Source organism: Vanessa cardui, chromosome 13 (assembly GCF_905220365.1).
Source record: "Vanessa cardui chromosome 13, ilVanCard2.1, whole genome shotgun sequence".
Lineage (NCBI taxonomy): Eukaryota > Metazoa > Arthropoda > Insecta > Lepidoptera > Nymphalidae > Vanessa > Vanessa cardui.
In genome coordinates, this window is record NC_061135.1 from 1,951,331 (window position 1) to 1,966,851 (window position 15,521).

The 15,521-nt window shown below is 33.2% G+C and overlaps 1 protein-coding gene across 1 annotated transcript in view; it reads left to right on the forward strand.

Annotated features, from left to right (window-relative positions):
• Positions 1-1,205, forward strand: part of LOC124534925 (adipokinetic hormone/corazonin-related peptide receptor variant I-like) — a 205,682-nt gene extending 204,477 nt beyond the window's left edge. The window contains exon 8 of the mRNA XM_047110968.1: positions 819-1,205. Within this exon, the coding sequence (XP_046966924.1) occupies positions 819-920 (102 nt within the window). The 3' untranslated portion in view covers positions 921-1,205. The remainder of the gene's footprint in view (positions 1-818) is intronic.
• Positions 1,206-15,521: the final 14,316 nt, after the last annotated feature.

The following is a 15,521-nucleotide window of genomic DNA, read 5'->3' on the forward strand; positions in this document are numbered from 1 at the left end:
TTCGCTTTGTTTAACGTGATTAATTAACTGATTTTATTAAACATGCATTCGTTAATTAATCATGTTCTCTTTATCTTACCGATTCGTTAAATATCATATCTTTTTGTAATAAAAGTCGCTTGGAAGAGATCGTCCTTAAACGACCAGAATAATATTTGTCAGCGGTTTTATATATATTAATTATAAATATATATATTGGAGGGCGAGGGTTCCTGCTACAGATTTTTTAATAAATTGCTGAGGTCCTCAGAATGTAAAATTTATTTATAATTTTATTATCATTATTATAATGGATTCGCTTTTATCTGGATAGTTGTGTTACCTCTACGATACGGAGAACGTTTTAGGGCAGTGGTATAATAATATACCTATAATAAAGAAAGGGATAATATAACTTACTTTATCACATAAAGACACAATTAATAAATCTTATTATCCACTAAAATAATACTTGGATTAAAACTAGGTTTCAAATGCGACTGATACGACCAGTAATTGTTGTTACTAACCTCGTTGTAAATCTAAATAGTTTTTATAAGAGATAAAGGCTGCTTTCCGAAACGTTGATTATTTCATACAAAAATACTTTATTGTAAAAATTAATTGAAAAAAATCCATTGGGTTTGGAAGCATCTATTAGTTTCATTAAATCCTATCCTATCGCATTAATTAACATCATTTGATGGTCATAAACGCGCTTAAAAATAAAGTTTCGAAAACAATTAATTCAAAAATCAGTTTTAATAATTAATGTATAATATATTTCGTAAATAATGTTACTGTATTTTTTTTTAATTTATAATTATTGTATTCAACAGAATGGCCGAGTAAGGCCGCGTTTAGGCGTGCGGTTCGCAGAGACGTCACTGACAGCGGTTCCTGAGCGTTTGGAGGTGAACAAGGCGCGTGGACCCGCATGACAGCCGCCCGCCCGGCTCCACTGCGCCCGGCATGAGCGGTGCCGCGTTCTCCACGAGTATTACAGAAGTCGATCCACAGCCGTGTAACATGGACGTGTAACAGGTTACGATTAATATTGAATATGGATGTTGTATTTTTGATTATATTAAAGAGTGATACTAAAATTACCGGAGTGCCAGACTCATAATGTTCCTATCGTAACTGACGCTCGAACGACGAACTATTCAAAATTTTATATGTGCTACGTAATTATATGTGAAAATTATAATGACATTAATATTTTGTGATATTTGTACTGTCATAGTAAAAAAATAATTTATTTATAAATAAATGTTAATAACGATAATAATAATGTAATGTAAACATTGTTATGTCAATAAAATTATTGTCCTGAATATGTTTATTTATTTTCCGAGCGACTACAATATGATTACAGGAATATAATGTGATGCGGGTTCTGAATGTAAATTCGGTCGACAAGAAGCGGAAAAACTCATTAGCTGCCCTTTTATATAAAATGAGATGAATTATATTTCAATGATTGATATGTTAATATCTCAGCGCTCCTTAGTGAACGGTATTGTTCGTTCGCAATCTCAGTTTTGACGAGGCAAGTACATATATCACCGTAAAATTGTAAATACAGTTAGATTATAATCTATCTCGGGCAATTGTAAACTATCGAAAGATTGTGAACGTTTATTCAACTTACAATTTCGATTGTTCGTAATATTTTGGTTAGGTTTGTTTTATAATTTAACTGAAATTTATTTCGCTAGATAATAATCTACTGAAAAATAATGCATTAAATTTTTCACAATATTTTGTGATTGTTCAAAATCTCACGATATAGATTACAATCTAACGGTATTAACAATTTAACGGTGATGCATTAGTCCTCAGAACAAGGACCTAAAAAATCACAAAACACAGCAACGCCGAAACTTTTCGAATTAGAAAAGTTTGTCGGACTCATCACAAAAAAGGTACTCACAAAGTTTTACATCTGTATGTGTCAAAACAATTTTAAGTCCTTTTCCTGCCTTTATGTATACCAGGAGTCAAGCATGTAGTTTCAAATTCTCATGAGTATCTCGGCATTCACACCGTTTTAACACTATTTATGTGGATAACAAACAATTATATGAACACATTTAGACGACCTCCATGTCGAGTAGTGTGTACACCGGTTGTCATCGGAACGCCACTCCGAGGTCCCGGGTTCGATTCCCACCCGAGTCGATGTAGAAAAAGTGTTCTATGTTCTACACGTTTTTTTAATGTATGTTACAATTTTTACATGTGCATGTAACGAGACCAAATTCTTTGGATAATCATACTTATACAAAATATACCTGTATAATATTCATCAAATCAAAATATTGTTTGCTCAGTGAGCTCATAAAAGCGTTAAATCGTCATATTACAGTGTTGAATCAAATGTATAGCTTGGAAATTACAGTACAAACGAGGTGCTACTAGTTTATATCAACACAATACGTATATAACAAAATTATTTGTTTCTCTCTTTTATCTACAATATGCTATTTGACAATGCAAAAAATAAATTGTGAATTATTGTAATCAGTGTACATTATGAGTTTAATAATGGTTATTTTGTTTGTCACGTGACACAAAATACTCCAGATTCGCCGGGCTTATGATGAAGTCACTTTCTTGTAAACCTTGCTTTTCTACTATATGTACCACAGATTAAAATACAGCAAAGTGACGTCACCGAGCCCATTGCAGCGCCATATTGTCCAAGTAGCGTTTTCGCGAGTTATTTAAATATGAAATTTTTAATATGATATTTTTCGGCAAATATGTACTAGAAATAAAATGTCTCAGTCTAATAGCCTGTTATTTACGAATATATGTTTATGGAATAAAATACCTTTACTAATAAATAGAATAAACATAGTCAACTTCTGCAATCAATATACCTCAGCTAATAAAACCATTCTATTTGGTTTTGACTATTATTACTTTTATATTATTAATATTTATTTTTATATTGATATTAAAATGCATGTTTTATTAATAAAAAATACTATTTAATGAAAAGTACAAAATAAATTTCGTTTGTACTGTTTCGTGTAAATTCATCAAGTATTTTATGAACGTGTTACGTATTATTTCAGCGAAACCACATTCGTTAAATTTATAACATACCTAACTAATAATTGACACACGAGAAATAAATTAATGTAAATAATGAACACCTAACATCGTTTCGTTTATATTTTATTTAAAACAAGGTTAAGACAATTCAAATGACATTTTATTCGTTAAGTTATACGCGTTAGTACGCGTTAGTACGCGCGAAATATATGTCAACGTAAGATTACTAAATTCGTTAGATTACAATCTGACCAGACAGATTCAGACAGATTGTCGAAATTTTGTGAACTGTGAAATATTAGTGCAATTTAACGTATTATTTTTTGCTATATTGTAATGACTTGGCCGACACGCTACCGCGTATTTAGATCTTCTGAATGCCTTCTCGCTTGGAACTCAGAATGAGACTTACCTTCAATCACCACTAAGCCAGCGTGGTGAGCTATAGCTTCACGTTGTGCCAAAAATGTTAGTGCCCACTCCTCGCATATATGTATGTATATAGGCTTAACTATATTTTTACTATAAATAATTAGTATAATTGTAAAATTCTGCAAAATATATTTCTCATCCAGAAAGCGTCAGTAATTTTTTTTGTAAATATCACAATTTCGAAGCATAAAAACAAATATATTTAGTATTAATTATAATAGGATACTGTTATAATTAATACTAAATTCCTTAATAATTGAATTTTCAACTCGGGTAAATAATGTAGTGCCTTACGTTGTACAAACCACGATAATTAGAATATGAATTATATATTTGAGAAAATTTTACAATAATGTAATGAAATTAATGATTATAGAATGTAATAAGACTACCGAGAGGTGGAAGGAGGTAGAGGAAGAAGCCCGGGGGAGCAAATCGATTACATTTTACCAAACTGATTACCTTTAATATACATTTCCACTGTTCACAACTAAAGTTTTATTGTTTTTTTGTTTTATGGTATAGGGTGGCGGACGAGCATATGGGCCACCATCACCCATAGACAATGACGCTGTAAGAAATATTAACTTTCCTTACATTGGGAACTAAGATGTTATGTCCCTTGTGCCTGTAGTTACACTGGCTCACTCACCCTTCAAACCGGAATATAACAATACTGAGTAATGTTATTTGGCGGTAGAATAACTGGTGGTACCTACCCAGACGGGCATACACAAAGCCCTACCACCAAGTAATTTGATCGTCTTAATTTTTTCTACTAATAGTCGGTAGATGTGGGGCCATAGCGGTTGCAACAGTGTCATAAAGGACAGGTTGTTGGGATTCCACTTAAGAGTTCAGAGTACGCGTATCCTAAGAACACCTCCTTTGAGTCCGGGAGGAAGGAATGACGTGTGCATACGTAGTACAACTAAATTTTATCTGATCGTATTCATTTTTTTAATAGTCGGTGATGCATAGTGGCCTCTACAACGTCATCGAGAGGCTGGACACATCATAAAATACCGGTTGTTGGGAATCAACTTAAGAGTTCAGAGTACGCGCATCATAAGAACATCTGCTATGAGTTCGGGTGGGAAGAATACGTCTAGGTGTCGACGAGTCGAAATTAATGAGGAACCTTGACCCCGGAGTGTTATGTTTTATGTTGTTATTAAATATTGTGTATTGTGTGTTATGTTGTTATTAAATATTGGCAGCAATGAGCTTGTCGAAAGGATTGTGTAGGATATGCTTAGGGCGCCCACGTTACCGTCTTTACCATAGGGCCCCAAGCTCGTGAGTGCCCAAAGACAACACCATACCCTCAGACGGCACTGGACGTCAACAGACCGGATAAGATTTCAGAAGAATCTAAGGGGCAATATTTGCTAGCCTCGGATATAAGTGGATTGAGTGTTCTGACGCTTTGCCGAATTATCTAATCGAGAGGTATTTTAATAGCTTATCTATTGAATCTTCCTGGTAATTCCTATATAGGTCAACGTAACGAATGTACCACAGCGGCCCGAGGCAACGCGTAGACATCTGTTCCGGATAGCTTGCAAGCTAGCTAAGTTTTGAGAGCTCAGCGAACAGCTAGCGTAGAATAGAATCGGACCTATGCAAGTTTTGTAAATTTTAAACTTTATTTCTATGGGTACAACTTACGTTGCTGACATACCTTCGGGTACAATCTACTTACAAGAAAGGAAGCTTTGTTCCGTTATTTCAGAATTCAAAATGATCATTCATAATTGCCAAGGTCATATTTTAATTTTTAAATTTGTATATTGTGTCATTTGAATATTATTTTACTGTTTCCATTTTAGTGTCACTTTGTATTAAAATGATGTACATATAAACCAATGAAAAAACACATTAATCTTAAGCAGGGTCGTCTTTACTTATTGGAGGCCCTGGGCATATTAGGATAATATGACTAGATAAACAAGGTTATATATTTATTTTTATTAACAACCACATTTTTATATTATACTTATTTATTTGATCTGACGAGGCCCTACCGATCTCGGGGCCCTGGGCACTTGCCCAAAGTGCCCAATAGGAAAGAGGGAACCGGACGTAAGTACTCGTAGTAGTAGTAGTAGTAGCTGTATAACAAACATTAAAGCAACTTGTACCGCATACTTGATTCAATCGGGAAATACAATTTGCACATCTAACTTTAAGTTTTATTTATACACCTGAGTTTACTTTTGTTAATGAAATTGTATTGAATTTAAATACTAATTGTTTAATGTTTCAAGGTTCATTTGAACTAGAATAAGATTTTAATTTGAATGCGAATTGTTAATAGCACATATATACCTAAATATGAGTAATATATATTACTTGTTACTGTGTAATGATTACCAACTGTTTAACTTTCGTTATATAATGACAGAATGCATTTCAATATGGAAGGTTGTATGGAAATGATGAAACGGGCGTGACCGGGATAACGTTTGTGAAACCAGAACAGTTAATTACGAAGCCATTGATAAGTAAAACTTGTATGTGTTACTACAGGTCCATGAGTCACTGTTATGTGTATGTCACAGGAAGATTACAAAATTCGTTAGATTAAAATCTGGTATTTGCAATTTTACGCTGAAAAAATATGGCGGATTCCGAGTGGTGGGGGGCAGATAACATTCAACCAATCAGCGCGTGACATGCTTCCGATCTACACCAGTTCACAATTTGACACTTCTCATCGATAGATTAAAATATAGCGAAAAATAATACGTTAAATTGCAATCATATTTCACAGTTCACAACCTTTCGACAGATTACAATCTGTCTAGTTAGATTGTAATCTAACGAATTTTGTAATCTTACGGTGACATTTACACAGATAACGCGTACATTCGTAATGGCTGTATACCAACAAAACTGGCTATCTTATTGATAAGCCAATTCTTTAGCGTCGGATGTTTCAAAGAGGATTACGAATGTCAGCATTTCAAGTACTTGATTAAATAATTATTATATATTTTAAAAGAAAATATTATAGGCCTCTTTATGCAATTTGCAACATATTAGCAATCACAACTTCTCAAAACTTATCGTCAATGCAAGGTTGGTGAAACGAAGATATTATGTCTAAAGGAGAAGCATGCCCGAGTCCGCCTTCAAAAAACATGACGTCAGCTATGCTGACGTGATGCTGAGTGTCAGGGTTTTAATCTTTATCCATACTCGGAGGTTTGAAATTAAACTCAGGGAATATTCTTCTCTGATTTATTCCAATATGAGGCGGTCCGATCGCTCCGACGGCTCGACCAAGCCTGTCGATACCGGCGGGCCCTTGATCTTTTATTACAAAAATAGATGGGTAGACTTATTCACTCAACATAACAGCTGTTTACAAACACTAAAATATTTCAGACTAATTTAACATTCCAAAATTCACTATAAATTATTAATTTAACAATGAAACAGTTTTAAATTATTAAAATAAGCATTTCCGGACACGTGTGTTTCTTAAATTCGTGGTTTCGCGCCGACATGTCCTACTCAGTATTGTTGTAATTACGTTACATTTAATAATTAAAACAAAAACATACCGTCGTATTGTCGTTGGGCAGTTTATTGTCTAATGAATTCCCTACCCAGGGGAGATTTGCACAAAGTCTTAAACTTCATAAAATGAACAATTGAGATTCCTTCAAGCTATTCACAAAAAGTCCCGTATTCATTCTAAAGTATACCATTGTATATTTTGCGATTGGTATTCGTCAAATTAATCCTTTTTTTCAATTTGCCAAAGAGTTTGATGTAATTCTAAATACGAGGAAAAACATAAACTTAATTTGGAAGTGTTGTAGGAAAACCAGATCGATGAATAAATAGATAGATCTATGTAGAATGGACTGTATCGTCACAACGTTCCAAATAAGGTGTGGTGTCGTATCAGACCAGGATATTTGAACTCTTTAACATTTATGTAAATAATCTTATCGATGAACTCTTTAGCACCAAGATAAGTGCTCATTTAAACGGTTCATGTATCAACAATGTTAGCTGTAGTACTAGCTGTACTTACTTTACAGTTACGAAAGTCTCCACCTTACATTATCAGCATGTATTAACAAATATATCGTAATTTGTATGCGTTCTGCTGTTGATTACGACTTGATGTATTTAGGCTTTTTGTTTTTCAATATTCAAACCGCATGAACCGCTAGTCTTTGCCCTTATATATATAATTAAATAACTGATTTTATCTTAAATATGCCTTTACGTTTTTATCTCTAACCAGCATCACTTCGAAAAAGAATTGTCAGTTCTTAGAATGGACCTATAATTTAAATTAAAGAACCGATTTGGCAAAGCGCGTATATTTTAACCGATGATTGTGGGTTCAAACCCAAGCAAGCACAACTGAATTTTAATGTACTTAATTTGTGTACATAATTCATCTCATGCTCGGCGGAAAAAGAAAACATAAAGAATCCTGTATGTGAGTAATTTCAACAAAATTCTGCTGCACGTGAATCCACCAAGTCATACATAAGCAGTGTGATGGAATATGCTCCTAGCCTTTTCCCTATAAAAGAGAGGAGGCCTTAGCCTAGCAGAGAAAAATATACTGATGGCTGTTACTGTTATTATTATTATATAATTTTTATTGTTTGTTTTAATTGGGATAGGAATATATGTACATCATTATTTGTTAACCCACTGCTAATTGATTGAGTGACAATAATTTACGTCAATTACAGGATTCACCATACATCTAACACGTTAACCAAATTATTAGAGAAGCGTCTTTTGTACTCGAAATAAGGAAATGTTCGACCATACAAACTTCGATACTATTGTTGCCAACTCTCATTATATTATGTGATAATTATTGTAAAAGCCTCTAGCTACAATTAATTTAGTCAGATTATGAGCTGTAGAAATATATATTTAATGTATGTTGTTATAACGACCAATTTAGCTTTCAACAAAACGGTCAAAATATTTTTGGAATTGTTACGCTACCTTCATATCTATTTCATACATTCTATCTGTAGTATTACAGTGATGAGCTGAGATGGCCCAGTTGTTAGAACGCGTGCATCTTAACCGATGATTGCGAGTTCAAACAGAGGCAAGCACCACTAATATATATATGTGTGTATTTAATTTGTGTTTATAATTCATCTCGTGCTCGGCGATGAAGAAAAACATCGTGAGGAAACCTGTATGTGTCTAATTTCATCGAAATTCTGCCACATGTGCATTCCACAGCGTGGTGGAATATGTTCAAACCCTCTCCTTAATGGAAGAGGTGGCCTTATCCCAGCAGTGGGAAATTTACGGGCTGTTACTTTTTTATCTGTTGTTTATTCCAACCACAAGAGTAAAGATGAAGTAAAGCAAGGTACACTATTTTGACATCTAATTAAAGCGATATCATTGGTCCAAATCTCGAATAATCTATGACATTCACTATTAATTCACTTGAAATTTGAATTTGGAATAACCATCAAGATCTTAAAACAACAGAACTGCTTCTTATACTTTATTGACAACCTGAATATTGAAGACTCAAGTGATCGCTACAAAACTAAAGTCGCTACGTGGTTTATCTCTAATTGCTCTTTTTAAAGCGAACCAGTGACTTTTACAAGGAATTAAAAAAAAATTAAAAAATTAATAAACGTACTTTGTATACGACAGAATATTGTAAAGTTCGATTGAGAACCTTTATTAAATTACATAACGTTTAGTATTTTTAATATTTTTATCTGTTTAATATAAATGAGAATTAATTAACTATCTATTTGTCTAGATTTAATTGTGTTTAATTCATCTCACGCTCGGTGATGAAGGTAAACGTAGAGAGGATACCTGCATATGTCGAATAAAACCTGCTAAACTACGTTTCCAACGAACCGCTCTGTAGCCGAGTAAGCTCCAAATCTTCTCGAACGTAAATTCGAAATTCGAACTTAACCCTTCAGTTGAGCTATACATGCTTTATACTTCTACTTCACTGGCTTATTTATTAACATAAGAATTAATCACATTAAATGCTTGGAAATATACAAATATGAACTAAAACTAGTTACTGTACAAATCTTACTGCACTGTGGAATGGTGGCAAGAATGCTAGCACATTTCCCCGTTGAATCACAATTCCAATCCTCTGGGCAAAAAACGAACTAGCCCTCCTGTCACCAGTGTAAATAGGGCGAGGTGTTATACTTTTGATGAAGTTTCTTGCGCTTGACTTCTTGCTTTTCGATAGCAAATGGAATAGAAAAGGAATTTGACATCAGACACGAATATTTATATTATAATTTTTGCTACAGCTTTTTCCGCAGCGGCACCGGTTCATAACATTGTTTCTCGGATATTCACTGACTATAATATTATAACCAGTGGCGGATTTACCAATAGGCTAAGTAGACTGGAGCCTAGGGCGGCAGATTTAGAGGGGCGGCTAATTTATTTATTTAAAAAAAATACTTATAATTATATGTATACACATTACGTCCGTAATCCGTATACTCGTCTTTACATTGCGGGTTGGAAAAATAATCTAGAAACTGACAGAAATATTACCTAGTTTATAATTATACTAATAACGGGAAAAAACCGATGTAATAAGGACGACAGAACACAAATCATAAATGTTGCAAAAAAAGTAGGGGCGGCAGAAATTGAATAGCCTACTAGTGGCAGATTTGTAAATCCGCCATAGTTTATAACATATAAATTTGTTATTTAATTTCAGTTTTAATGAAATTTATGTCACAAACTACCTTTCGAGAAATATTTTTATTTTAAACCAAGGAGGTATATTAGATAAATTACCATAGGTGTTAACCGAAATGTGGTCCGTATAAACAGTACTGAATTTTCACGTTCGTAATTGGGCATCATGACAGTGGGATTTGATACGGCTGAAATGACACATTTGGGCTATAACGCGTGCTTGGAATACATTTATGACAATGTCTATATTTAGATATTGTATTATTTCGTTAACAGGAATCTCTATCTCTGTTTAGGCTCAATGAAGCTGTGTTCGTAATATCAATGTTACATTTGTCATGTTATATTTGTGGTAGAACGCTACGTATTCCGTGTCATACAGGTAAGACAAACAACAATGCATAAACAATATTATATTATGTATATTTTATTTATTAGGGTTCCTTTTTATATTGAAAGGTCTACAAAGTAAAATGACAATCAAAAAATACATATGATTACATTTTTCGTCATGTAGACACGACATGCGTTTATTATTGAATACCAATTAGCTTGAAGTCCATAACAGCAGTATACAATTTATTTATACTTTGATTAAGTTATGTTATTAGCTTTTTTAACAATTTTAATGAGGCTATAGAACGATCAGGCTATTGTTAATAACGATAATAAACGAGCTCTAAATTTATTGTAATGTAAATTTTACAAAATTTATAATAAAAACAATGAATAAAAATTAAATTATAATTATAATATATCGCCCACGGATTCGGTTTCGTTTTAAGGGTCAGCTGTCAGGTGTTAGATATAAAAAATAACGTGTGTCCATCCTTGTAAATCAATCTTGTTTCATATCCAAGAGCAATGACCACTCCGGGCTCGTCTTTTTTTTATTAAATTTATATTTCACGTTCACAAGCTAACATTTTTCTATGTTGTACTAGGCAAACGAGCAGGAGACACATCTGAAGGAAAGTGACCGCCCATGGACGTCTGCAACACCGGTACGCTTTCAGGCGCGATGCCTTTAAGGAAAGAGTACGCTCTTTACTTGAAGGTTCCCAAGTCCTGTCGGAAAAACCGCCAAGGAAAGTTGGTTCCGCAGAGTGGTTGTAGGTCACTCTTATATATGACACCGTGAGATTACAAAAATTCGTTAGATTACAATCTGACGAGACAGATGATAAACTGTCGAAATATTGTGAACCGTGAAATAGGAATGCAAATTTAACGCGCTATTTTTCGCTATATTTTAATCTAACGAAGTTAAACTGTTATCTAACGAAGTTAAACTGTTATCTTACGAAGTTAAACTGTTATCTAACGAAGTTAAACTGTTATCTTACGAAGTTAAATTGTTATCTAAAGAAGTTAAGTTGTTAGATTACAATCTGTCCCGCGTCAAATTGTCAACTGTCGAAAGCTGTACCTGATTGACCTTATTGTAAGAGCGACCAACGCTATTAGTATACATTCTAATATCATATATAGTCCTAGAGGTACATATACTATAATCGATCATTTACATAAAAAAAATATTGACAAACACTTAGCAAAATTTTGGTTTTATACGAAAAATATTATGCAATTCATCAAGAACGCAACTGACAGTTCAATTTTTACAATCGTGACAACCCAAGATGGATGTTCCGTCCTTTTACTTCGTCTGACCGATGACGTCACTTCCTGACTACGACGCTCAGTTCTTAACTATTATCATAATGTATTATGCAAATTCTCAGATTATAACACGAAAGGCAGTCGGAGCGGAACATTAATTTTGTTAATACTTTATGACATATGTAAAGAAGACTCGAGATCTTAACCAATGATTGCGGGTTGAAGGCTAGGCATGTACCGCTGAGTTTTCATTTGCTTAATTTGTGTTTATAATTCACCTCGGGCTCGGCGGCGAAGGTTTTCCTTCATTCATCGTGAAACTGCGTGTGTCTAATTTCATAGAAGTTCTGCCAAATGTGCATTCCACCAACACGCATTGGAACAACACGGTGGAATATGAATAATAAATACGAGACAACATCACATACATTACACTGATCCCAATGTAAGTAGCTGAAGCACTTGTGTTATGGAAAATCAGAAGTAACGACGGTACCACAAACACCCAGACCCAACAAACGTAGAAAACTAATGGTAATCTACATCGACTCGGCCGGGAATCGAACCCGGGACCTCAGAGTTGCGTACCCATGAAAACCGGTGTACACACCACTCGACCACGGAGGTCGTCAATATATGTTCCAAACCTTCTCCTCAAATGGAGAGGAGGTCCTAGCCCAAAAGTAGTTGTGTCGTTTCTCACCATAGAGGACGCGCCCATCCACGCTAAATCATCAGTGTGTGTTAATATAAGTACGATCGTGTTTATAGAATTAGGTTATATTTTGTTAATACATATTGATTATATCACGAGGATCGCACCTTCGTTAGGGCAATGTATATTGGGAATTTGCATTCGTTTTACATTTTCAATTCGCTTTCGTTGCTGTAGTGTACACAGATCTATAATAACATATTAATGAATATTAGATTTATATTTGTATAAATATATATTATCTGTGTAGTTACGCATCTATGATCTCGAGTGACACACATCGCAAAAGCGCGGGAAAATGTAATATAAAAATGGCCGCTCCGGGAAGGTGATGTTTGCACAGCAAACTGATATATAAATATAATTTCTATTTAATGTAATTGTTAAATCGACCTTACATGTGAACATTGAAAATAGGCATTTGGCACCATATTTATTTGCGTGCTACATTCTGCTTATAATCTATGCATGAATTTTCTTTTATATAAATAAATAATATAAGACATTCCGGATAAAGCAAGTAAATTCTATTACCTTCATAACACTTGTGTTGTTTAATAAATATTACTAAGGACAGTTGACAAGTCTGACAGCTATTTACTATCTTATATAATAAAAGCGTTAACCAATTTTTGTCTCAGTGATTATGGGACGATAGCTGCACGTAAAACCGTTACAGTCTCATTTTTAAGAGCTCCACCCTTAGATATATAGATAATTAAAGACAATTTTTAATTTCAATTAACTTCATTGTTACGATTTCATAACTTTATTGGTCGGGTAGAGAGAGACGCTATGGCTGTATATAAAAAAATGTTAAACATGCGAAATTACGTCAGTTTACAAGGAATTTAAATCAATACAACATATGTCATAGTTTTTGTGATTTGTGCAAATCCGTTAAATAAACGCGAAGTTTCGCGTTGATTTCATACCTAGATGATTTTAAACAAAAAATTATTGACTATTTTTTTTCTAAGTTAATGTTTTCCTAAGTTTATATAGTAATATTTTTTTATTTTATTTTGTGATTTTTACGTAATATTTTTATTTTATCTTTAAATAAATATGTAAATTTTTTAATTGTGCACTGTATATAGTTAGTAAATGTTATGTACACTTGTCATTACATATCTGATGTTTTAATATAGTCACTTTAACTGTAAATGTTCAATATGTATGTTGTAAGTGTGCTTGTTGTAAATAAATAAATAAAAAATAAATAAATCCACTAGTTTAACTTAACAGACGTATTCATTAATCAATGTTATATGTATTTTCCTTATAATTATGTTTCGTATGAGGAAATTTATTAAATGAAATCACGAATTAGTGAGGTAAAAAAACAGTACAAAATGTAAATACAAATACAAAATCTTATCAGAAAGAAAATACTTCAAATGTATACTTATAGATATTATACATAATATGAATCCTTGAATCCCTAGGAATATATAACACATACAAACATAGGCTAATTATTTATTCCGAACACACGAAACAAAATAAATAAAATTTTAACAAAAAGAAAAACCGATTTCAAACAAAACACTATTTTAAAACAAATGAATATGCACGAAAAAGTAATAAAAATAATTGCGTATTCAACATATTTTTTAGAGTCTTCCTAAGTTAAATGAAATGAAAAATATTAGACTACTTAAAAGTCGATTAACTATTATATCATGTAGTTATAGTTATTGGTATATTTGGAGCCGGTGTCAATAAATAAAACCTATAAATAAAAGATTCGACCGAGTATCGCTAACGTGCTCCTCAGAATTGTTCCGTTCCCTTCCGTTCCGTTACTTTGTCATGGATCCTGTGCTCAGAACCTTACCAAACTTTCACCAAATTACCCTTGAAGTATATATTTTATAATAAAAAAAGAATTATCAAAATTGGTTAACGTGATTTTCAGTTATTCACCTATTTGTCGCGCATACACGTAATGCAAATTTAAGACTTATGTCGTTTTCATCATCATCGGAAAAAAAAAATAAAAAAAATGGGAAGCACTACCTTTCAAACAAAAAAAAAATTATCAAAATCGGTCCACCCAGTGAAAAGTTATGAGGTAACAAACATAAAAAAAAAAAAAATACAGACGAATTGATAACCTCCTCCTTTTGGAAGTCAGTTGAAAAACAAGTGAAACCGCGGCTGATAACTCGAATTAAATAATTATACGCACCTTTTTCGGTAGCATAATATTCAAACAGATTATTGAATTCCCAATAACAATACATCATTATGACGTATATGTACTTTTATTGGTTAAATATATAAAAAGTTACTCTTACACTGTGTAAACGAGCAGGAGCCTCACCTAATGGAAAGTGATTACCACCGCCCATGGACATCTGCAACAACGGGGAGCTTGCAGCGTTTCCGGCCTTTCAGGTGTACGCTCTCTTCTTGAAGGTTTCCAAATCGTATCGGTTCGGAAAAACCACCGGCGAAAGCCGATTCCACGGTTTTTCATACGATAAATCGAAATCTAGTAGACCTCTAAACATATTCGCCTTTTTTATTATTTTTCTTCATAGCCACTACGCTCATCAACTCGCTTAATATATACATATACTTGTATGCCTACTAGCGGCAACCCAAAGGGGAAAAACTAATTGCTCCAAATACAATTAGTCCAGTCATTTGATAGTTTTATGTGTAAAATTCTAAAAATTGATGAACATTGTTGATTGAAAACAAAATCGAACAAATATAACTCGGTATAAAAATATTTCCTCTAATTTATACCCACTGTTATTGTTTGTTAGTTTAGGTCACATATTTCGTATTGTAAATCTCTTTCATTGTATATTAACACTGAAATAAAAGCTTTTCGACGATTGCTTATTAAATCCCTGTATAAAATTAATAATGTTATTTTGATTAAGCCAAGTATTGAGACCATGGGTGGTAAAGAAACGCACACAGACGTAATAATATCCACATCGATTCTATAATGAACACGACGTCATAATACCTT